This window comes from Malaclemys terrapin, chromosome 2 (genome assembly GCF_027887155.1).
Source record: "Malaclemys terrapin pileata isolate rMalTer1 chromosome 2, rMalTer1.hap1, whole genome shotgun sequence".
In the NCBI taxonomy this organism is placed as follows: Eukaryota; Metazoa; Chordata; order Testudines; family Emydidae; genus Malaclemys; species Malaclemys terrapin.
Genome location: NC_071506.1, coordinates 179788466 through 179811226, shown reverse-complemented (window position 1 = coordinate 179811226; position 22761 = coordinate 179788466). Strand labels below are relative to the sequence as shown.

At 42.8% G+C, this 22761-nt stretch overlaps 1 protein-coding gene across 12 annotated transcripts in view; it reads left to right on the top strand.

The window, feature by feature from the left end:
• Nucleotides 1–22761, top strand: part of FHOD3 (formin homology 2 domain containing 3) — a 655003-nt gene that overhangs the window by 498251 nt on the left and 133991 nt on the right. For 10 of the 12 annotated variants that reach the window (XM_054018871.1, XM_054018869.1, XM_054018868.1 and 7 more), the window contains one exon: nt 2942–3067. The exons of the other annotated variants lie outside the window; for them this stretch is intronic. In XM_054018871.1, coding sequence (XP_053874846.1) covers nt 2942–3067 — 126 coding nt within the window. The remainder of the gene's footprint in view (nt 1–2941; nt 3068–22761) is intronic. 12 annotated transcript variants of the gene reach the window in all.

The following is a 22761-nucleotide window of genomic DNA, read 5'->3' as shown; positions in this document are numbered from 1 at the left end:
TGTCGCTACCTGGGGGTGGCGCTACTGTTGCCCAGGGCTGGGTGGGGAGCTGGGCTCTGGGTCATGGGGTGCCCGGCTCCGAGGGGCTGGGCTCGGAGCTGGGGGTCAGGGCTGTGGGCGGGATGGGGTAAGGAGGGTGTCAGCCTCAGAGGGGCTGGGCTCAGAGCTAGGGGTCAGGGCTGTGGGGGGATGGGGTCGTGGGGTACCCGGCTCAGAGGGGCTGGGCTTGGAGCTGGGGGTCAGGGCTGGGGGGGGGGGAGATGAGGTCGGGGGGTGCCCGGCTCAGAGGGGCTGGGCTCAGAGCTGGGGGTCAGGGCTGGGGGGGGATGGGGTCGGGGGTGCCCAGCTCAGAGGGGCTTACCATGCCACTTACCCCCTCTCCCAGAGCCTCAGCGAGCCGTGTCCAGGAGCTCCTGCCGCTCAGCCCGCTGGAGCTCGCAGCCCCGCCCCCTTACCACGTGGCTCTGGGCTCTGAGCGGGAGGAGCTCAGGCCACATGGCTGTAGCACTGTCCAGGGCCGCTCCTGAACATGGCGCGCTGAGGTGCCGGGGGATGGGGGAAGGCGAAGGCAGAGGCGGGGAGGAGTCTCCAACATTCTCGTGGGGGCCCCTGCGGGGCCCGGGGCCTGGGGAAAATTGCCCCACTTGCCTCTCCCACCCCACCCCACCCCAGGCGGCCCTGCACAAGAGATGTATAATAGGTTTAATCCTAAAAAGCTATCATCTGAGTGAAAATAGGGAAACAGCCATACTTTAATTTAAAACTTCCAGCTACACACTGGAATGAGATTTAATAAGCCACTTACAGTATTATAGGTTTATAAAATAATTGATTATTTGCAACTCTTTGAGGTTTAACAGCCGATTAGTGGTTATACTGCCCTTACTGAGCATAGTAGTAAATCCTCAATGCACATGTTTTCAATAAGCAATTGGTAAATATTTTGCATATAGTAAAAGTCTTAGCAAATAAAATATTTAGGTTTATTTGGATTGTTATTTTGTTATGCAAAATCATTAAGTCTGACAAGTTACTACAGATTCTTATCCCCTACTTACGTCTCTTTATTATATGATGCTTACTGAAAGTTATGCAGATTTTTATCTTTGTAGTGGGATAAGCAGTGGATGATCTTCACTTTCATATCCAAGCTGACATCATTTGCTTCTGACAGACTACAGATGCCAAGGTCTCTCCCTTAGTTAGTGTGCTTTGTAGCCCCCAAACACTCTAAAAGGAATTGAGTTATACTATTCCACCACTCAACACTTGGACTATTAAGAGCACTTTCCTTTTTCAAAGGATTTTCCCTTCCCTTTCACCAGGATCATTTAAGCTTCCCAACATCCCATGAGAGAGATGTAAGTAGTGTTATCTCAATACCTTAGATGTAGAAACCGAGGCAGAAGAGTGGTTACTTGCTCATGGCCACCAATTTAATCTGTATCAGAGTGAAGACCAGTGGCAACTTTAGGCCTATGTGACCAAAGAGGCCCTATGCTATACATACAGACACATAGTATACAAAGCCTTACAAATAGGACCCTAGCCCTTTAAGACAGGCACAATCGGTATGGGTATGGGGATATGGAGAGGAAATCCATTCTGTTCATAGCAAGGTCCCTCCCATAAAAGATTCCTAGCTTAAATTTACTCTAACTGTATCACTCTAGCCCATGGCAATCAGTACTTCAGGTTGTAGCCCAAAGAATGAAATTTGGACATTTGTATAAAGCAGTTTTCCAGAAGCAAAATGATAGGAGTTAATCTGAGCTGAAAAAGACACCTAGGTTTTCAAGTAACATGCCTGAATGAAGTGAAATTATGCAATACTAGCATTTTCAGGGGGAAGAGGAGTGATAAAATAAATGGAGTATATTTAATCTAATGAGCTGTTAAAAAGAAAACGACACTATGCTTTTCTTTCATGAAATTTTGTCATTTGGGTGGGTTGGCTTCCTGGAATAATTTAACTACCATCTGGCATACAGTCCCAATGGAAAAGGTGCATCTCTTCCAAAATGTAGAAAGAAAGGTTAAAACTTTTCCAAAGCCAGCACCCATGACATGTCAGTTACATATGATGGTGGAGCAGTTAAAAGACACATGAAAGCTTTGCAGCTGCCTTTTCTGCTCAGTAGAAAAGCCAGGATGAAAACATTGATACTAAGGGCTCTGGGGCGGTGACCATTCCAAGAGCCCTGGAAACAATTTCTCTTTGATCAACAAGCTAACATTGAAGTCAAACATTTTTTTAATGGAGTGAATGGATGGTAGAAATTCCTAAAGCTGTGCTTCCAGAGACACGTCTTTTTTAACTGTGGCTATGATTTTTTACAGACATCATAAGAAATGGCCCATAAGCTCTGACTTAGGTTGGGGAAGAAGGGGTGGGGAAAGAAAATACTTCATGTTTTAATTGAAAAGAATTTGGATGCTTTTCATTTACAGCAGAAACATTAGCCAATCATTTGAGTCCACGTTCTGACAATGCCTGGGGAATACTGGTGTTTTCCTTTATTTCACTTGGAATGAATACTGCTGACATTGATCTTTTCGATTTCTTTCCTGGTGGTTGATTATCAGCTCCCAAACCAGCTAATAAATTTCTGAGTAACTGGGCCGTCAATTAGGTATTCCAGTGAACAGCTGTCACTTTAAAGGAACATTGTAATCCTTCTTTTAATCTCCATACCAGTAGTTTAAAACATACAATATTAAATGTGTCCTTGTTATGGGTTATATTAAAATGAGTGACATGCTACTTTTTTTTCAAAGGTGGGGATGTGGCTGGAAGTTCATGGAGTTCTGGGTACAACATCCTTTGATCCCCCTTATGAGTAGAGGGTTTGCTGCCACATGTCTGCTTGCTGATTATTTTCTTTCTTTTTCTTTGTCTCTCCCTTTCTCCGCCTGCCTTCTATTCTTCTGGTAACTTCAGAAACAGTAGCTATGGCAACAACTCTTATTCCTCTACAAGACCTTATTCTGGAATCAGTGCACCTACCACACCCATTTCTCGTTATGGGACAACTCTGTCACCACCTCAGGAGACCAAATCTGAAAGGTTTGTAAGAAAGGCTTAGTAATTAAATCTGCATTTTGAAATTATCCCTGCATATAGAGGGTAGAGGAAATAATGGTTGTGTCTGTGTATGTCATTGTGTCTGAATTTTAAACATTTGTGCTAGTCAGATCTGTTTTAACATTTATAGATAGAATTTACTAAAAGCAAGAAAAGTTTCCTCCCTCGCTCTTTCTAAGTGGATTGTTTGTTGTGTTATTTTTAATGGCCAGATCTATTTCCATCCCATCGCTGCTACTTCCATCTAGAATTGTTACAACAGAGTTAAGTACTTGAAGGCTTTTTACAATAAAATTTATTTCTCCCAATTTTTGAAAGATTTTACACAATTCTAGTTTCATTTACACTGAGGCAAATTCAGAGTAATGTCATCAAAGTCTAAGATGTCCAAATTTCCCATGGTATAATTTTGGCCCTTCATTTTCTTGAAAATGCATCATTTATCTTATTGCTTTTAAATCACAAGCAAAATGTTTTCCATAATATATCAGGGAGACACATACTAACCTACCAACTAACTTTAAAAAAAAATCAGTCTATGAGCTATCAAAATACCACGATGAATTATGGTCCACTGAGGTATGTAGAAAAAATATAGAAAGAAAGAATGTTATGGATACATGCAAGAAATTCCACTTGGCAAGAGGTTTAGACCACCAGAAATTAACTGACTGTTACTGCTTGAAAGTAAACGACAACTCCAAAGGATATCATGCTGGGTTAAAGAGGGAGAGGTAGGAGATTTTAATTATGCGGCTGTCAAGACTGGTTAACCTTAAATAATTTCCAACAGGGCTTGATGGGCTCAGATTCACATGTTGCCAAATTGGCCTTTAATTCTTCAAAAGCCTTCTGCAAGTTAGCAGCTTACAGGGGCCTAGTTTACCCTAAACCTCAACTCTAAACTTGGCCATTAGCCTCTGTTTTGGTTAATGCAGACTCTTGCTCCTTCTGGGAATTTGTTCAAGCTTTTTACTAGCCACTGTACCTGTGTTTTAACATATCAAAGTATTTTCCCCAGGGTCTTTTGTCTATGTGGCACTGAATTTACATTTCCAAGTCATCTTTTGAGTTTAATTATTTCCTCTTTAATTTTCCTTGGTGTTCCCTTTGTTATATTTTTAATTGCTTATTTCACTGAATCTTTCCACCGTCTGGTGTAAGTGGTTCCACAGTGTGTAAGTGTTTCCAACCACAAGGTATTGATTTAATCCTGCTTTCAAGTGAGTAATTACATTAAATATACCCATGGTGAAAGGCACAATTTTTCATTTGCTCATCTTCCTATAGGAACTTGGCTGGATTTATCTTTCGCAGTCTGGGTCAAATCATTGTCATGTGAAACCAGAACAAAAGACTCCAAACAATCACTGTCACTCTTTTATCTCCTAGAAACAGAGATTCAAATCAGCCAAAGTTACAAGTATTCCAGTTCTTTTGAGGTTTTTGATTACTAATCTTATGTAAGAACAATTGTTTTTGTTCTCCAGTTGCTTGTTGAACAGATTTAATGAGGAAAGTTAATACTTGTCTTGCGTATGTAGTAGACATTGAGATTAGGGCTATGAAAAACTTCCATATCCACCTGAAGCTAGGTCAAATTTGGAATTAGGGTTCAATGTAAAAGTGACCCTCGGAGGCCTTGTCTTGACGAGGAAGAGTGGTCCCAGTGTACTTGTGCTTAGATTACACGTGCTAGCTCAGTCTGACCCTAAACTTGACCTTTTCCTGTTGCAGATGAAGAGTAATGCCTTTAACTTGATTTTAGTAGATCGAGTTGAACCATAGGCACTAGCATAGACTACTTCAAAGATTTAAAAGCAGCTTTTTTATGAGTACAGTTTAGAACAGTAAATTACTGCTAAACAGGAATTGAATGCAAACATTTCACAAAGGGAACATCCCTTCATTTCTGTCCTGTAATTACATGTGTATTTGTGTCCATATATATTATATGTAGGTCTGTAAAATTAGGCTCCTTTTGAGTCCAGCAGTACAGAACTCATGACAGCAGAAAAATATGTAATTACATTTTTTAAATGAAAAAACTAATAACTTAAAATAACACATCCATGCATAAATGTTATGACTTAAAATATACCTCTGGACCTTCCAACAGTAGAATCAAGCCCTGTCCCACTGGGACATGGAGTTATCGCCTCTTTCCAATGGCATAAATCTATTTCTAGCCCTATCAGGCATTAACCTGTCTCTAATGCTGGACTGAATATTGCCCATGATGAGAGTAAATTGGGTTGGGAGGAAAAAGAAAGTTCTGTATCAGGATATCCAAAAATACAATGGCCCTTTGAAGATGCTCATGAATTTGAAATGTTAGAAGTAAACCTTGGGCAGCATGCAAGTGGTTCAGAGTATGTGATGAATTCATTTTATCTCCTGGCTCTGCAATTCATCACATGGATGTCTCTTCTACATATGGCATCTGTATATTATAATTTCAGCAATAAAAGCAGGATTCAACCCTTCATTTTGAGACATGATTACACAGGTCAAAATTCATCCCCTTTGAAGAAAATTATGCAACAAAAATCTCTCTTATCTCTAGGCACAAAATACTAATTGTTACCCTTCATAAAACATTCATTTCTTTTGGGGATCTGGCTGTGGAAGGGCTGCACAGATCTGCAAATGTGAAACCCAGTGGTACAAATAGATTTTAACTCTTACCGGTATGGCAACTCATGAGAGGGACACAAAGGGGGCAACCAGCTAAAGGGGGAGCATGTGACCTCCCCACGTGACCCGCCTGTGACCTCACACGTGACTCCTCCCCGCCCTCAGCCCAGGGCTCCCACACTCTCCCCATCCCCTCCCCATCCCACATTACCTGGGTGGGGGGCTCTGTCCTCCTGCTGCGCTGGCTCTCCCTGGCATTCGTCTGCTCTTCCTGGCAGCCAGGCCCTGGAGCCACTCCTGTATGCTGCCCAGTGCAGCGCAGCAGCTGCCTAGGAGAGTGTCTGGCGTTCCCAGGCAGCATAGCTGGAAGAGGAGGGGCTCTAGCTTTCCAGCTCTGGCTCTGCCCCTTCCTCTTCCTGCCTGGGCCAGGACGGTCACTTGTAGAGCCCTGCGCAAATACACATATATACCCCCGTATGTGGATATCCACGAATAGAAGTCAGTATCCGCCGAACCGCAGCGCTCTCCTGGGAACCGCAGTGGTGAAAGAAGCAGAACGTGGAATCTGAAGAGCAGGAGTGGATAATATAGCATGGATGAAATTGTCAAAGAATAACTGATTTGCACAGAAAGAATAACTTATGTTTATGGGGACCTGCCCAGCAAGGGCCTGAGCACCCTGGCCTCCATCCAGCAAAGCACTCAAGGTTAGCTTTCAGCCTGTACTTAAGTGCTTTGCAGGTTTGCAGCCAGAGTGCCCAGGACCTTGCAGGATGAAGCCATAAAAGTCTTTGAGGGAGTGTTACAGATCAATGTGATTATCCTGGATTTATGGATTTTGTATGTGACCCTCAGGTGGCGGTTAGAGTTGTGAAAAATGCATGTATCCAACAGCTTCCTTTTGCCTGTTGAATGCACCACTTGTATGCAGTTATTTCTTGAAATATTTTAAGCCCCCAGTTTGTTATGATGTAGCATACACAGATTTTCAGGGTTTGGGATTCAACTTAAGTCAAGCACATGATTTCTGGGTGCTCTGCTATTCCAGGTGTACACACCATGTTACTCCAATGACAGGTCTACTCTAAGCAGGGCAGAATCATGTTTTTCTTATGGAATCGTAAAATTCATGACTTGCAAAGATGCGCATGGAGGGATCTAAGGATGGAATTTTGCTCATTGGACAGTGGGCTGTAATGTATGTTACACTAATCACCAACCCGTTAGTTCGAAGTACCATGGAACTTTTCAGTGAGTCTGTCATAAATATAAAGGGAAGGGTAGCCACCTTTCTGTATACAGTACTATAAAATCCCTCCTGGCCAGAGGCACAAAATCCTCTTACCTGTAAAGGGTTAAGAAGCTCAAGGAACCTGGCCTGCACCTGACCCAAAGGACCAACAAGGGGACAAGATACTTTCAAATCTAGGGGATGGGGGAGGCTTTGCTCCGTCTGTTCTGTGTGGCTCTTGTTGGAGACAGATCAAGAAATCAAGTAATCCAACTTCTACAGAATTAGTAAGTACTAGCAAGGGAATGCATTAGATTATATTTTGTTTTGACTTGTGATTTTCTCTGTGCTGAGAGGAAGGTGTATTCCTGTTTTGTTTTGTTTTTTCTTTTTCTAACTTTAAGGTTTTGCCTAGAGGGAAATCCTCTGTGGTTTGAATCTGATTGCCCTGTGAGATCATCTTCCATTCTAATTTTACAGAGGTGCTTCTTTTACCTTTTTTCTTTCTAATAAAGTTCTGGGTATTTTTTAGAATCTGATTGGTTTTTTTAGTGTCCTAAAAAGCCCAAGGTTGGTCTGTGCTCATCTTGTTTCGTCTCAAGCCTCCCCAAGAAAGGGGGATGTTTAGGATGTTTGTTTGAATCACTTGGTGATGGCAGCATTTACCTAATCCAAGGTACAAAGGAGAATTTGTGCCTTGGGGAAGTTTTAACCTAAGCTGGTAGAAGTAAGCTTGGGGGTCTTTCATGCAGGTCCCCATATCTGTACCCTAAAGTTCAGAGTGGGGAGGGAACCCTGACAGACCTCCATCTGAGGTATTCCATGTGAGATTATGTAAAAATTTGAAAATAAAAGAAACTTGATAAGAAGCAGATGCTATTAACAGTTAATTCCAAGGTGAGTTTTCTGCTTTCAGCTTATGGTTTCAGAGTTATCAAAGGACTGCATAAATGATCTCTATATCCTTATTTATTATATCATTTAGGGGAGAATTATCCAATAAACACTTCATATGTGATTTCTGATACAGTTTATCTGACCTTAAAAAACAAGAAATAAAGAGAGAAGCATTAATCTCAGTGCTATCTAGCATGATTCAGTCTGAGTTTGATTCAATTGATGGACCTTTCAAAACTTTGGCTGCATTTTGCCTATGAAAACGAGAGCTACAACTTGAGTTTGAAAGAAGAGTCATTGACATTACTGTTTTTAAAACCATTCTTTTCCTAAGATCAGTACTGAACAAATACATTTGTATAATTCAGTGCAATAGTAACGTTGTTTGTGTTTAGTTCTTTTTTGGGTGTATCTGTGATTGTACAGTGGAAAGAGAAGCTATTTGAATTTGTTGGTTTGTAAATTCAGCTGCAGATCTTGCCAGCTCTTGCTTGAAAGACTGTTCCTCCATCTCATTTCTCTGTACCCCCTGTGGATAGCCATGTTTGTGAAGTGCATATTACAGCTATGGGGGATTCTGGTGAAGGAAGTCTAACCGCAGTGCACTCTATGTTCACCATGTGACTGAAAGGAACGGGATATTGGCTCTTTTACTGATCCAGTTTGTGAGTGTAGTTCCCAATGCAGAAGAAAGTGAGACACTCTAGACTTCCCCTTTTAGACTAGAGTAGTGTTCCCACCCTCCATTTCTTCATCCACCAACAAACCCCGCCCTCTCCCCCAAAACCAGAAAGCTACATCAATCTCGATTTCATAAGCCCACCAGTTCAGCCAAAGCAGGGCAATACAATGTAACTGCCAGAGAGTAACACTATACACTGTTCTCTCTGTACCTCTAATTCCATTTTTTGATTGTGAAGAGAAGATGTTTGTTCCCTTCCCTGTATTTCTGTTTTCTTTAGTTGTGCTCAGGCCTTATAGGATTTTCCTGAAAATGAGCTCCTCAATCTAACAGGGCCCTCCTGGGTATGACTGCACAGCGATTAAACAGGGTCAGCTGACTCGGCCTCATAGGGCTCTGGCTGCAGAGCGGTAATATTGCATTGTTGCTCTTCGAACTCAGGCTGAGGTCTGGGCTTTGCGACCCTCCCTCCTCCCCCCCTTCGTGTAGAGCCCCAGAGCTCAGGCTGCATCTCAAGCCTGAATGTCTACTCCACAGTTTTACAACTCTGTAGCCCAAGCCTGAGTCAGCTGACCCCCAGGCCAGCCACAGGTGTTTAATTGCTGTGTAGAGGTACCAACACTGTTTTACTTGTGATCTCACCACTGGAGTCTGAAGGTGGGTTTATAATAGGGGGAAAGTCATGCCCTTGCTCTAAAATCAAGGATGGTTAACTGGTGACCCGGGGGCTGCATCCAGCCCACCAGATCATTTTATTGACCCACCCATAGGTGGCCAGTGAAAATATTATTTGGGGGGGGGGGGTTGAGTAGGGGCACAGCCACAGGTGAGCCTGAGTGGGCTGTTAGCACCCAGGCCCACCCAATTTTGAGCATCACGCACACTGCTTGTAGTGAGGTTGCTTGCAGGGAGTGTGGAGAAGAGCAAAGCCAGGACTGGAAGCAGGAGCCCCTGTGCTGAGTCACAGTGCCACTCAATGGCCCAACCACCTCTCTGTCACTCACATAAGGGAGGAGGCTCTGTCCCACACCTCCTGGCTCTTGTTGCTGTCATTGGTTTCCAGTTCCCACCGCCAAACTGATTGTGGCCAATCCCTCCTCGCCCAGCGTGGGAAGGTCAGGGTACACCTCTACCAATGCAGGGACAGTAACCAATGCCAATAGACCCTTCCTGAGCCCCCTCCCTGCTGGCATGACAGAGGGGCAGCTGACCAAATCTGAGTGTCATTGTGACCTGGCACACGGGTCGTGCTGCTGCCAGTTCCTGCCTTTGCTTTTCTCCACCATGGACACAGACTCTGCCACATGGGGAATCCATGCGCCTGGCCGCCCATTGACATAGGCTCTGGCTCTATCCCACGCCACCCTGCTCTGGTTACTTCTTCCCCATTGACAGAGGTATGCCCTCCCTCCACCTCTGGTGGAGAGTCTGGCCAGAACCAGATCGGCTTTGAGCTCCCCCACAATCAGCCAATGGGAAGGCACTAATTGGAGCTGGGTAGCATGGGGCAGAGTCGGAACAGGTGTTGATGGGGAGGCGGAGCCAGGCGGAGCAGTACACGGCAGCAGCAGCTTTACTAAAAGACTGCACCCGTCTGTGACCCAGCTCAGTATGAATATTTTTTTTCTATATGGTTTGCCAAAGGGTTTTAATGGCTTCTGTGGCCCTCTACTACCTTAAAGTTTCCATCCCTGTTCTGAATCATAGTGAAGTTGTGGTACAAAACACATCACTGTCAAATAAGCCTTCTCAGCTGCTTGTAAGTATATCTCAGTGGTTGGGATACTTTTGTTGGTACTCATGGTTATAGTCCGTGAAATCTGCAGTAAAATAGGATTAAGTTCTGTGGCAAGAACTAAATTCTTTTTTTAAGCTTATTGCCATAGCACCTTAGGGCCAACCAAGAGAGAGGCTCCATGGTGCTAGGCACTGTACAAACACAGAGTAATAGATGGCCCCTTCCCCAAAGAGCTTGCACTCTAAATAGACAAGACAGGCATAGGGTTGGGGAAGGGGTAGAACACACAAGCAGAATGAACAGTGTGATGGCAGCAAACAGCATGTTATTCCACAATTTATTCATTTATTTATGTATTTGGGAGAGGAGGTTAGTTTGGGGTAGACAGACTAAAGGGAAAGAAAAAGGGAAGGGAAGAGGAATGAGGGGAATGGCGCGGGTGTAGACTGAAGCTGAAATTAAGATACTATGAGGGAGGTGGGCGGGAGGGTTGGAGGAAGCAGCCAATGAGCACAGATTAGAATAAGCCTAGTCAAAACTCTAGAAAGTTCTCTGAATGTCCAAAGGCCCGAAGGTCCCTGCTTTGGCTGCCTCTGCCCCTATCAGCTGGAGTGTCTGATGGCTCCTCTCTGCAGCCCACATGGCACATGAGAGGGGAGGCACCATCTAGGTTCTACTGCCTCCCGAGTGTGTGGGTGGGTCTCCCTTGCACAGTTCTTGGGGACAGGAGGTTCTGACCTGGACTCATTTTTATACTTCCCTCTTGCCCCCCGCAAAATAGTAGTCCCAGCTTTGGATACTTCTGCCCCTGGTGGCTGGATTTTCTGCACCAATATTATAGAGTCATAGGCTTTAACAGGGAACTTTACAAGGGAACATTATGATCATGTAGTCTGACCTCCTGCACATTATAGGCCACAGAACCTCACCCATTCACACCTGTAATAGACCTATAACTTCTGGCTGAGTTACTGAAGTCCTCAAATAATGATTTAAAGATTTTGAGTTACAGAGACTCCACCATTTTACTCTACTTTAAACCAGTAAGTGCCCTGTGCCTCATGTTGCAGAGGAAGGTGAAAAACCCTCAGCGTCTCTACCTATCTGACCTGGGGGGAAATTCCTTCCCGACCCCAACTGTGGTGATCAGTTGAACCCTAAGCATGTGGGCAAGACCCACTAGCCAGATACCTGTGAAAGAACTCTCTGTAGTAACTCAGAGCCCTCCCAGTCTAGTGCCCCATCTCTAGCCATTGGGGATTTTTGCTACCAGCAGTTGCAGATGAGCCACATGCCATAGTAGGCAGTCTCATCATACCATTCCCTCCATAAACTTTTCAAAATCAGTCTTGAAACAACTTGGTTTTCTTTGCCCCCTCTGCTCTCCTGGAAGTCTGTTCCAGAACTTCACTCCTGTGATGATCAGAAACCTTTGTCTAATTTCAAGCATAAACTAGTTGATGGCCAGTTTATATCCATTTGTTCTTGTGTCAGGATTGGCACTTAAATAACTCCTCTCCATCCCTGGTATTTATCCCTCTGATGTATTTATAGAGAACAAAATCATATTGCCCCTCAGCCTTCATTTGATTAGGCTAAACAAACCAGGCTCCTTGAGTCTCCTCTCATAAGGTAAGTTTTCCATTCTTCTGATTATCCTAGTAGTGCTTCTCTGGACCTGTTCCATTTTGAATTAATCTTTCTTAAACGTGGGAGACCAGAACTGCACATAGTATTCCAGATGAGGTCTCGCCAGTGCTTTGTATGATGGTACTAACACAGTGGTGGGCAACCTATGGCCCATGGGCCTCATGCAGCCTGTCAGGGTAATAAGCTGGCTGGCCACTAGACAGTTTGTTTACATTTGCCCGGCCGCCTGCAGCCCCCAATGGCCGTGGTTCGCCATTCCCGGCCAATGGGAGCTGCATGAAGCAGTGGCCAGAACGTCCCTGTGGCCCACGCCACTTCACTTCACTTATTAAAAATCCTTGCTATTGGCCTTGCAATTTCATGTGTCAGTTACTTTAATATTCTTGGATGCAGATTAGCTTGGTCCCCCAATTTGGTCCCAGTAAGCTGTTTGAGTATGACTTACACTTGGATGTTGTAATTTTTACTTCCATATCCGTGTTTCCATTAGTCACCCTGCCACTATCCCTAAGGTCCTCATTACCCTTATTAAAAACTGAAGCAAAGTATTCATTTAGGTGTTAGGCAGGTCTAGGTTATCTTTAATCTCAACTCTATCCTCTGTGCTTAATGGTCCCGCTTCTTCTTTGTTTGTTTTCTTTTTATTTATATGGCTATAGAACGTTTTACTATTGGTTTTAATTTCCTTTGCAGGGTCCAACTCTGCTTGGCTTTTAGCAGTTTTCACTTTTTCCATACACTTGCTGATCCTTTCCATCTTCCATTCCTTTTAGGCTTTCTGCTTTCTGTTAATAATCTGTTTGAGCTGCTTGCTCATCCAATTTGGTCTGCAACTCTTCTTTACAAATTTTGTCCCTTTGCTTGGGATGCAGGCTTCAGATAGCTTCTGGAACTTTGATTTAAAGTAATTCCAAGCCTCCTCCACATTCTTATTTTTGAATTCTTCAGTGCAGTCCACTTCCCTATCTAATTTCCTTATTTTTTTTAAAGTTTGCCCTTTCGAAATCAAGGACCCTAGTTGCAGACATATTTTTATTTATCCTTCCATTTAGTTTAAACTGAGTAAATCTTATCACTCAAACCAAGGCTGTCCTCTACAACCAGTTCTTCTGTGAGGTTCTCACTACTTACCAATATTAAATTTAAAATGGCATTACCTCTTGTTGGTTCAGTGACTATTTGGTGAAAAATCTGTCAGCTATCACATCCAGGAATATCTGGGCCCTATCATTATTAGTAGCACTTGTCCTCCAATCTATATCTGGGAAATTAAAGTCTCCCATAATCACACAATTCCCAGTAGTATTTATTTCATTAAAAATATCAAAGAGGTCTCTATGTGATGGTCTGTACCCTGTGTTCACCCCTTTCACAGGAATGTGATCAATGTTATATAAAGTATGCCTTGTGATGTAGTATTTGAAAACTCACAATTTGTTGATCATTATTGTCCTAGTAACATATATGTGGCAACATTGTATGTAAAGTTATAAGATTCCTCTTTATGGTATGACTAAGACATGTTCCGTGTCTGGGAAGCGGTCACAAACCAGTTCCCCAGAGATAAAAGGCAAGCTGATGCCTCAGCCAAGTGGCAATAAAATCAAATGGACCATTACCTGAGTAAGTGCCCAGTCTTTGGTAGGAAAGAGGGTGTGAGTAAAAAATCTTCGTCTCAACAAAGAAACAGCTGGGGTTGCCATCCACACAGACTTTCTGTCTCCTGAACCTCAGCTGGAGATACTTTTCAAAGAAGAGAAAGAACTCTAAGAAGGGAGAGCAGATGCCCCTAAATTATGCCCCCCTTTCTCTCTGCCTGTGGCATCCACAACATCTGAAGAACAAAGGAAGCAGCATTGTACTGTGGGAGAGATCCGGACTGAAGGAAATTCAGCCAGTTAAACAGCTGAAACATGGTGAGAGAAACCTTTGCTTTGAATTCACTCCATTTTGTTAAGATAGGCATTAGTTGCATTTTGCTTTTATTTCTTTTGTAACCAATTCTGACTTTTATGTGTCATTACTTATATTCACTTAAAATCTATCCTTTTATAGTTAATAAATTTGTTTTATTGTTTTAGCTAAACCAGAGTGTTTGGATTGAAGTATTTGGGAAATTCCATTGGGGAAAATAGGATTTGTGTATATAATTTTCTATTAATAAAATGACAGACTTTATAGGAGCTTGTATGGTCCAAGAGAGGGCTAGGCAGTACAAGAGGTACATTTCTGGGGAAAGTCTGAGAATGGGAGTTTGCTGGTGTTGCTCTGCAGTATAATTCAATGTGACTGGCTGCAGCACTCATACAATATAACGGGGTAACTTACATGCTGAAGGCTCTTTGTGAGCAGACCAGGAGTGGTTGCTCTCACAGTGAAACAGTGTAAAAGTCACCCCAGGTTGGAGAATTGAGAGGACACAGCTGTTCATCAGTCCAAATTGTTCCCTGGGTATGACACACTCTAGCCATATCCAAATTGGATCCTGTACAAAACTGGTTTTCTAGCAGACCCCAAGCACTATCCTAAACCTCTGTTATCTTTCTTCCCCAATGTTATTTTAACCCAAACAGATTCTGTTTTATCCATTTCATCATTTCTAATTTCTTTACAGTCTACCTCATCATTAAATACAATGCCACTTCACCGCCTATACCTTTATTTCTGGCTTTCCTGAACAACACTTACCCTTCAATACCTGTGCTGCAGCCATGACTACTATTCCACCATGCTTCTGTTATCCCTATGTCATCTGGTTTCACTTCCTGCACCAGTAGTTCTAGTTTTTCCATCTTGTTACCCTGAGTCCTTGCATGGCTCTTTTTGCTGGCTCCTGTTCCATTGGTTGGTTGCTTGGCTGCCTTTATAGGCCCCAAAATCTAGAAAGCCCCACCCCCTAATCAGGCCTCTGCTGTGATTGAAGGCTGTGCTTCTTTCACTGCACACTGGTGTCCCTAACATCCCCTGCAAACTAAAAAAAACAAAACAAAAACAAGCAAGCAAACAAACACACACTCTCAAGAACTCACTCACAGCATCTAAGGAAAAGGAGTTTTGCCTCCCTTGTCCTCTAACAGATCTCCATTCAAACTCCCCTGTGTCTGGCTCTGTTTGCTGGCTGCTGTGCTATTGCTTCATTTATTCCATTGCCATAAAATAGGCTTCAAGTCCATTCCCCTGCCCCTACAAAAAACATACAGCTATGGCTCATTTAATCTAAAACTAGGCAATGATTATTTACAACAATGAGAGTTTTTTCGCTGGGTTCCCCAGGGAAGCAATCTCCACAGCGCTTGGTGATCCAGGCAGCCCAACTCTGAACCTTCTTCCTCCAACCCAGTGTACCACAGAAGGAGGAGTCTGTGGTCAGCTTCAGTGGCTCAGCTGCCCAGCTTCCCCATGTTTGGCTGCTGCACAATTCTCCAGGCAGCCCAGGCTTCCCCTGCTCCGTGGCTGCAAACTGGGCTCTGTCTGATCCTTCTGAAGTTCTTCCAAGTCTTCTCCAGTCTTGATTAACATAAATAATTTTGCATCATCTGCAGATTTTACCACTTCATGACTCACTCTGTTTTCCAAATCACTAACAAATACATTAAACAATACCTGTCCTAGGACAGAACCTTGTGCAGCCTGCTGTAAACATTTTGCCATAATGAAAATAAATGTATTTATTCCTGTGTTTTGTTTCCTGTCTCGTATCCATTTTCTGATCTATGGCAGTACTTTGCGTGTCACACCCTATTTAGCAGCCCCTTGTGAGGGACTTTCTCAAAGACATTTTGGAAGTCTAAATAAATTACATCAGTCAATTCTCCTTTATCCACTATTTTATTGGCTCACTGAAAGAGGAGCTCTGATAGATTTGTGAGGCACAATTATCCTTTCTAGAAGCCCTTCTGGTTAGACTCTTTCAGATCTTCTAGATTTTTTACAATTCTAGTTTTCATGACCATTTCAGGCAGCTTACTGGGTAAAAAAATTAAGGCTTACTAATCTATAATTTCTTGGATTTCCTTTTTTTTTTAAAATATATAAGTATTATTTTTGCTACTTTCCAATCCTCTCATGTAAGTAATTGGTTCTAATGAGATTTCATATTTTTCAAAGCAACTAAGCCGCCTCATAGAATCATAGAAGATTAGGGTTGGAAAAGACCTCAGGATGTCATCTAGTCCAACCCCCTGCTCAAAGCAGGACCAACCCCAACTAAATCATCCCAGCCATGGCTTTGTCAAGCCAGGCCTTAAAAAACCGCTAAGGATGGAGATTCCACCACCTCCCTACGTAACCCATTCCAGTGCTTCACCACCCTCCTAGTGAAATAGTGTTTCCTAATATCCAACCTAGATCTCCCCTCACTGCAACTTGAGACCATTGCTCCTTGTTCTGTCATCTGCCACCACTGAGAACAGCAGAGCTCCATCCTCTTTGGAACCCCCCATCAGGTAGTTGAAGGTGGCTATCAAATCCCCCCTTACTCTTCTCTTCTGCAGACTAAATAACCCCAGTTCCCTCAACCTGTCCTCGTATGTCATGTGCCCCAGCGCCCTAATCATTTTTGTTCCCTTCTGCTGGACTCTCTCCAATTTGTCCACATCCTTTCTGTAGTGGGGGGCCCAAAACTGGTTGCAGTACTCCAGATGTGGCCTCACCAGTGCCCTCAAATAGAGGGGAATAATCACTTCTCTCAATCTGCTGGTAATGCTCCTACTTATACAGCCCAATATGCCGTTAGCCTTCTTGTCAACAAGGGCACACTGTTGACTCATATCCAGCTTCTCGTCCACTGAAATCCCAAGGTCCTTGTCTGCAGAACTGCCGCTTAGCCAGTCGGTCCCCAGCATGTAGCGGTGCATGGGATTCTTCTGTCTTAAATGCAGGACTCTGCACTTGTCCTTGTTGAACCTCATCAGGTTTCTTTTGGCCCAGTCATCCAATTTGTCTAGGTCACTCTGGACCCTCTCCCTACCCTCTAGCGTATCTACCTCTCCCCCTAGCTTAGTGTAATCCGCAAACTTGCTGAGAGTGCAGTCCATCCCATCATCCAGATAATTAATGAAGATGTTGAACAAAACCAGCCCCAGGACCGATCCCTGGGCCACTCCACTTGATACTGGCTACCAACTAGACATCAAGCAGTTGATCACTACACATTGCGCCTGACAATCTAGCTGGCTTTCTATCCACCTTATAGTCCATTCATCCAATCCATACTCCGTGACGGTGTTCAGGCAGGCTGAGGCTTCGGTCCCTCCTCTTGGGGTTGTGTAGTAATTTTTGTTGTCAGAAGGGGGTCGCAGTGCAATGAAGTTTGAGAACTGCTGTATTAGAACACTTGGGTTTGAACCATCTGACCCTAGGATACAGTATATTCTCACTGGGCTCCTGTAAAATATGGCATTGAATATTTATTGTTCAATCCAATGTTCTGATTGGCTGCTTAGGCCTTTTTGATACACACCATATTTAAATACAGTTCAATATAAATACATCATCAGAGTTATCCAGCCATTGTATTTCCATGACAGAAGTTCATAAACACATGGGATAAATAAGCTTACTGGAGTGAAATGATATGGAAATCTTTTCTCAACTAACTTTAGTGATATTTTAAATACCCTACTATAAGCTTAAGCAGGAAATGCAGCCAAAGCCTGTAAATATTTTTCCCTGGAGTACTCTCCCCTCCCCAGGTGCCTGCAACACTGATTTCCTGGCAATCTGGGTGCATCTTTAAACTGTTTTAGTGCCTCATAAAAAAGCATACTTGACAATGTTAAACAGCTCTTGGTTTAGTTTTCTACTAAAACTAACTGTTCCTGTAATTGGCTACACCACCCGGGAAGTGCTGTTGGAGGAAATTTCCTGGCAGGTTCTCAAAACTGACTTCTTTTGACTAGCCTTCCACTGCTAATCCCCACTCCAGCACTATCTATTCCCACTGTTGTAGTTGAACATTAAGGAAAAACAGGAAATATATGAAACCAAACAAATTATATGATCCCCTGCCCTTTAAAAATAGTGCTTTCCTTGTGGTAGTGGTTAGCAGTTGATGGTATTTCCCTGATGGTTAGATCATTATTGCGCTTCTGTTAGAAACTGTTTGGTGACTTCAAATTTGGGGTTGAAAGCTCTTCTCGTTCTCGGCTTTAATATGTATGAACAGTATTCTGTTCTCCTTATGTGTATTGTGGTGGGGTGACTGCCGCACACAGGCAGGAGAAGGGTTAAGGCAGCCTTGGAGAGGCTGCACAGAACCCAGCCAATCAGGAAAGGGTTTATTGGGAGAGCCCATAAGGAGAAGGCTTGTTGGAGCACTTCATATATAAAGGGCTATTCAGCAGCACAAGGGGCAGTCTCTCCCTGAGGATAAGGGAGAAGGACTGTCTGCCAAGGAGCACCAAAGATACTGCACTGCTGGGCAGGGTAGTGGCGCAATAGGGGAGCTCTTGGCTGACCATGGCCAGACGGAGGCTCTGAAGCAAGGGCAGGGAAGGTGCTAGGCCTCTGGGGGAAGTGGCCCACAGAAAGTAGGCTGCGAGAATAGGAGGAGGGGCAGTAAGTGGCTGCCAGCTATAGGGTCCGTGGGCCGGGACCCAGAGGAGTGGGCAGGCCTGGTCCCCTCCCCCCTTTACCCCTAATTGCCAATGAGGAGAGTGGCCTAAATCCAGACTGTAGTTTGCCCCTGAAGCCAGAGGTTAGACTAGAGACTGCAGTTGGCCGCTGAGGCAAGTGGAAGGACTGAGGACTACCTGCCCCCCAAAGGGGGGGAGACAGCGGGCTGGGACACAGCTGGAGGGCAGTGACCCGAAGAGGACACGGCGGTCCAGGAGCAAGGTGGGTCCAGATGGTGGAGATGGTGGAGGAAGCCGAAGTAACAGCGAGTGAGACACGATAGTGGTCAAAGCTGGTGGTCCAAGAGAGCTAATTCTCAGCATGACCACCAGGAGATGCTGTGGTGGTGAGTCGGCACCGTTACAGTATATAACTCCCACCAAGAGCTTTCAGGGGATGTTAGGGTGGTTTGTGTATGTCAGGAAAGCAGAAGAGACTTGAAGTGGTTTGCTGTGCTCATCATGGGGGAGAATTTAGCCCCTAGTTTTAACACCAACTCAATGTTGGGAACAGCCCATCCACCAGAGAGCAATGGTGAGAGCAGAGGTGTACTAAGCTCAGCAGTTTAGGTTAGCAGGGTTTTGTGCAAACCTTTTTCTGGTTTCTCTTCAGACCCAGGGGAACCAAACTTCAAGTTTCAGATTTTAAAAACACACAAACTGAAGGGAAAAATAACTCTCAGAAACCAAGTTCAGCTTTATTTTAGGTCAAAACCACTAAATTTTGCCAGGTTTCCACTTAAAAGCATGCATGGACCCAGATTTACCAAAAGCTTCCCTCCTTCCCCATATTTTTGGTGGTAATTCTACTGAGATTTTATTTAATTTAATTTATTTGAATTAAACTCTGAACAATTTAGAGAATAAACTTGCTAGTACAGGTCTGTCGCATCTTACACGCATTTAACATGCAGGATTTCAGCTTTATGCGGTCGGCAAAAACAAACAAAAAACAACAAAAAAAGAGAAAAATAACAATTTTAATACTGTACCTGTAGTGCGGGCGATTCCGCCCGCCATTGAACTCAATGTAATTTTGACTATACGCGGTTTTCGCTTTACGCGTAAGATGAGACTCGCCTGTAGTTATAGTCCAGTAAAGCCCCAAATGTGCTAGGCATTGTCATAATATCTAAGAAGGTAGAGCCTCTGCCCTTCCTCTGTTCATTGTAAGATTCATATAAAAAATGACACTGCCTTCCTTCTTATAAAGAGATTTAATAGCTTGGAAGCTTTAGGGAGGTCTCCTTATTACCAAAGCTTCATTATTTTTGCAAAATATGCTGCAGCACTTTGTACATGATAAAGTCTTATCTTAAACCATTAAAACCAGATCATGGTTTTCAAGTGTACGAACAAACTAGGTCTTGTAAGACACTATTTTTGTGTGTATTTACTCACAGAATTCAGTGACTTGCAATGGCTCTCTCAAGCAGTAGTGCAGGTTAGTGACGTTCTGCTGAACTTGCTATATTAAAATAACATCAAGACATGACAATACTTGTTTCAGTGGCCATCCACTGGTTGCGGCCTTCTGTGCCTCACAATATAGGCAAAGGCATTTGTTGAAGACTGGCAAAAGACACCCTCCTGTGTCTTGATGCTATGAAGGTGAGCTGTGCATACATTAAGAGAATAGCCATTTGCATTTCAGACACATATCTAACGTTTGCTGATTTTGGTCCCGATCTGCAAAGATTTGCATATTTGCTTAACTTTAATCACATGAATAATCCCATTGAGTTAAAGTTAAGCACCTCTGTACATCTGCAGGATCGGCATAGTTAAAGCGGTACAGACTGTCTAGTATAGTGCTTTAACTTATTCCTAATTTATGGGGAGAGGAATATACTGATTCAGAATAAGGCAGTTTTGTACTGATATAACTGCATCCAAACTAGGGGCTGCGCTGGTATAACTGTCAGTAGAAAAATCACACCCTAACCAAAATAGTTACATTGGTACAAAAAGTGTGTGGGTTATTCATTCTGAATAATGGTCTGTGTGTAAAGGAAAGTCTTTGTGCAATGGAAACCATTGTCCTGGATACCCACTGACCCTGAATTACTGTAACTACTCTGTCGTGGCTTCATTTTACATAGCCTTGCAAGCCGGTTAAAAGTCTGACATTAATCAGTTCTTTTTCTTCTGGTGGTTCTCAAGTTTCTCTTTCAAAGGAAATATTAATCTGTAGCTTTATCTCTCTAATTTTTGTTTGTTTTCAAGAGAATTTTTGTAAAGATTTCCCAAGTTATGTTTAGTCTGTTCACAAATTGTTATATCAACACACTTTTGAATCTGCCCTGTCACACACAGATATAATATCCATAACTGTGAAGAGCAGTATGGCTCTTGGCAGCTCCAGCTCCCCTTTTGTCTCTTTCTAGGCTGGGCAGTGGGTTTATTATGTTAGAGCCAAGAGACGTTTAGATTTGCGTGAGGTCTATTTCAGACCAGCAGTCTGGTGGTGTTCTCCCTTCATAATATTTTCATGACTGCAGGAGCAGGAATATGGTGGAAAATGGATAATTAGGGCTCATTTATAAAGATTATTAATGATTTTGTTCATAGTTAAATTATAAAAATCCTGAATATCAACCTTCTGATTTTTTTTCAGCTGTCATTATATACCTTTGTATCTTGTGTTCTTTGCAAAGATGAAATGAAATACAGACTTAGATACATTTGATAAAGTTAAAGATTTTCTGCTCTACTGGCAATGAAGAAAAGGTGACCACTGAAGAAGATTTAGATAATATATCTGCAGTGCTAATTCACACTTTGCCAATCCAACAATGCTTGCAATAAGACCTATTCCCTCACCTCAATTCTCAACAAAGATTTAATAGCAAAGGTCTCAAATTTCTAAGGCATTGGTCACTTTCACAAACTATTGTATGGTATTTACTAGTATGTGATGGAGTATTGTCATAAAATGGTTAAACTGAAGTATACATGTAACAAAGTAACAAAATAGGATGTGGTGCATTGAAATTGAATTGTAGCAAATGCAATGGGTCAGTTTAGTTAGGTGGTTCTTTAAAAGAGTTTTGACTTGAAGGTGGCTTTTTCTTTTTACATTGTCCAAGGTCCCCATTTACACAAACGGTTTCCCTTCCTCTTTGTTACCTCTCTCCTGTATTCTTCCAACAAGATAATGGTAAAATAATGTCCCCTTTGCCCCCAATATCTTGGTGTATAATAATGGTTACAAATCACAAATTTTCGGGAGGAATTTAGACTTCTGGCCACTATTATAATATTTTTCTGCCTCTCGTTTTGTCTGGATATACTTTCTGTGGTGGGAGTGCCCTTTCAGATGTTCCTGTATTTGGAAATCTAAGCTTGTTTAGATTCTGCTGTCTGTCACATCAGACCAAGCAAGTCTCTTTATTTCCCTCTGCCTCTAGTGAATGTAGAATACTGAAAATAGTTGTCAGAATAACGACCCTCTTCAACTGTGTGTTTGAAATTGCACCTCTACCAGTTGGTCATATATGAAACCAGCCATCATAATGTGTGTATATATTAGCTATATGGATAATAACAATAATACACCAAGACCATTTATTGACGTGTCTCAACCATTCTACATGTTCATGTTACACCTCACTATGAGATTTCAGCAAACTCTGCCTTGAGCCTCATTGCTACTGTGATAGAAAAACAGCCATTTAAAGACAAATCTCTTTTAAAAATCATCATTATTTAAAATATTATTTCAAGTGCATTACAGACCCAACAGCTTGTTCCACCTGCTTGTCTTGCTGTCTGTGTTCCACTTACATACCAACACAAAAGCTGTACATTCATGTAGCATTAGCAACTGCTCTTTAAAGTTTAAACAGTTCTTTGAGTGCCATGTGTCACACCAGATTGCTGTGAAGTATCATTGAAGTAGCTTGCATGGAGTCAGTGTGTCTCTGGATAAAATCAGGAGGCCCAGGGAATTGTGATTCAAGTTCCATGCACATAATTTAGTACAAGATTATTGCATATTAAAACTTATTAAAATGTTAGTCACAACTCATATTAGGGTTGGGGGTTGATATGACTTTGAATTCCAGACCAGAATATTTTAGAGCATAGGAAATTGCATACTGAAACACACCAAATGTCTATCAAGCATACTACTCTGTCTCTGACAGTGGTCAATACCTGATACACTCCAGAGAAGGCATAATACACTCACAGTGCATCTTTGGGGAAATATTATATCATCGCTTG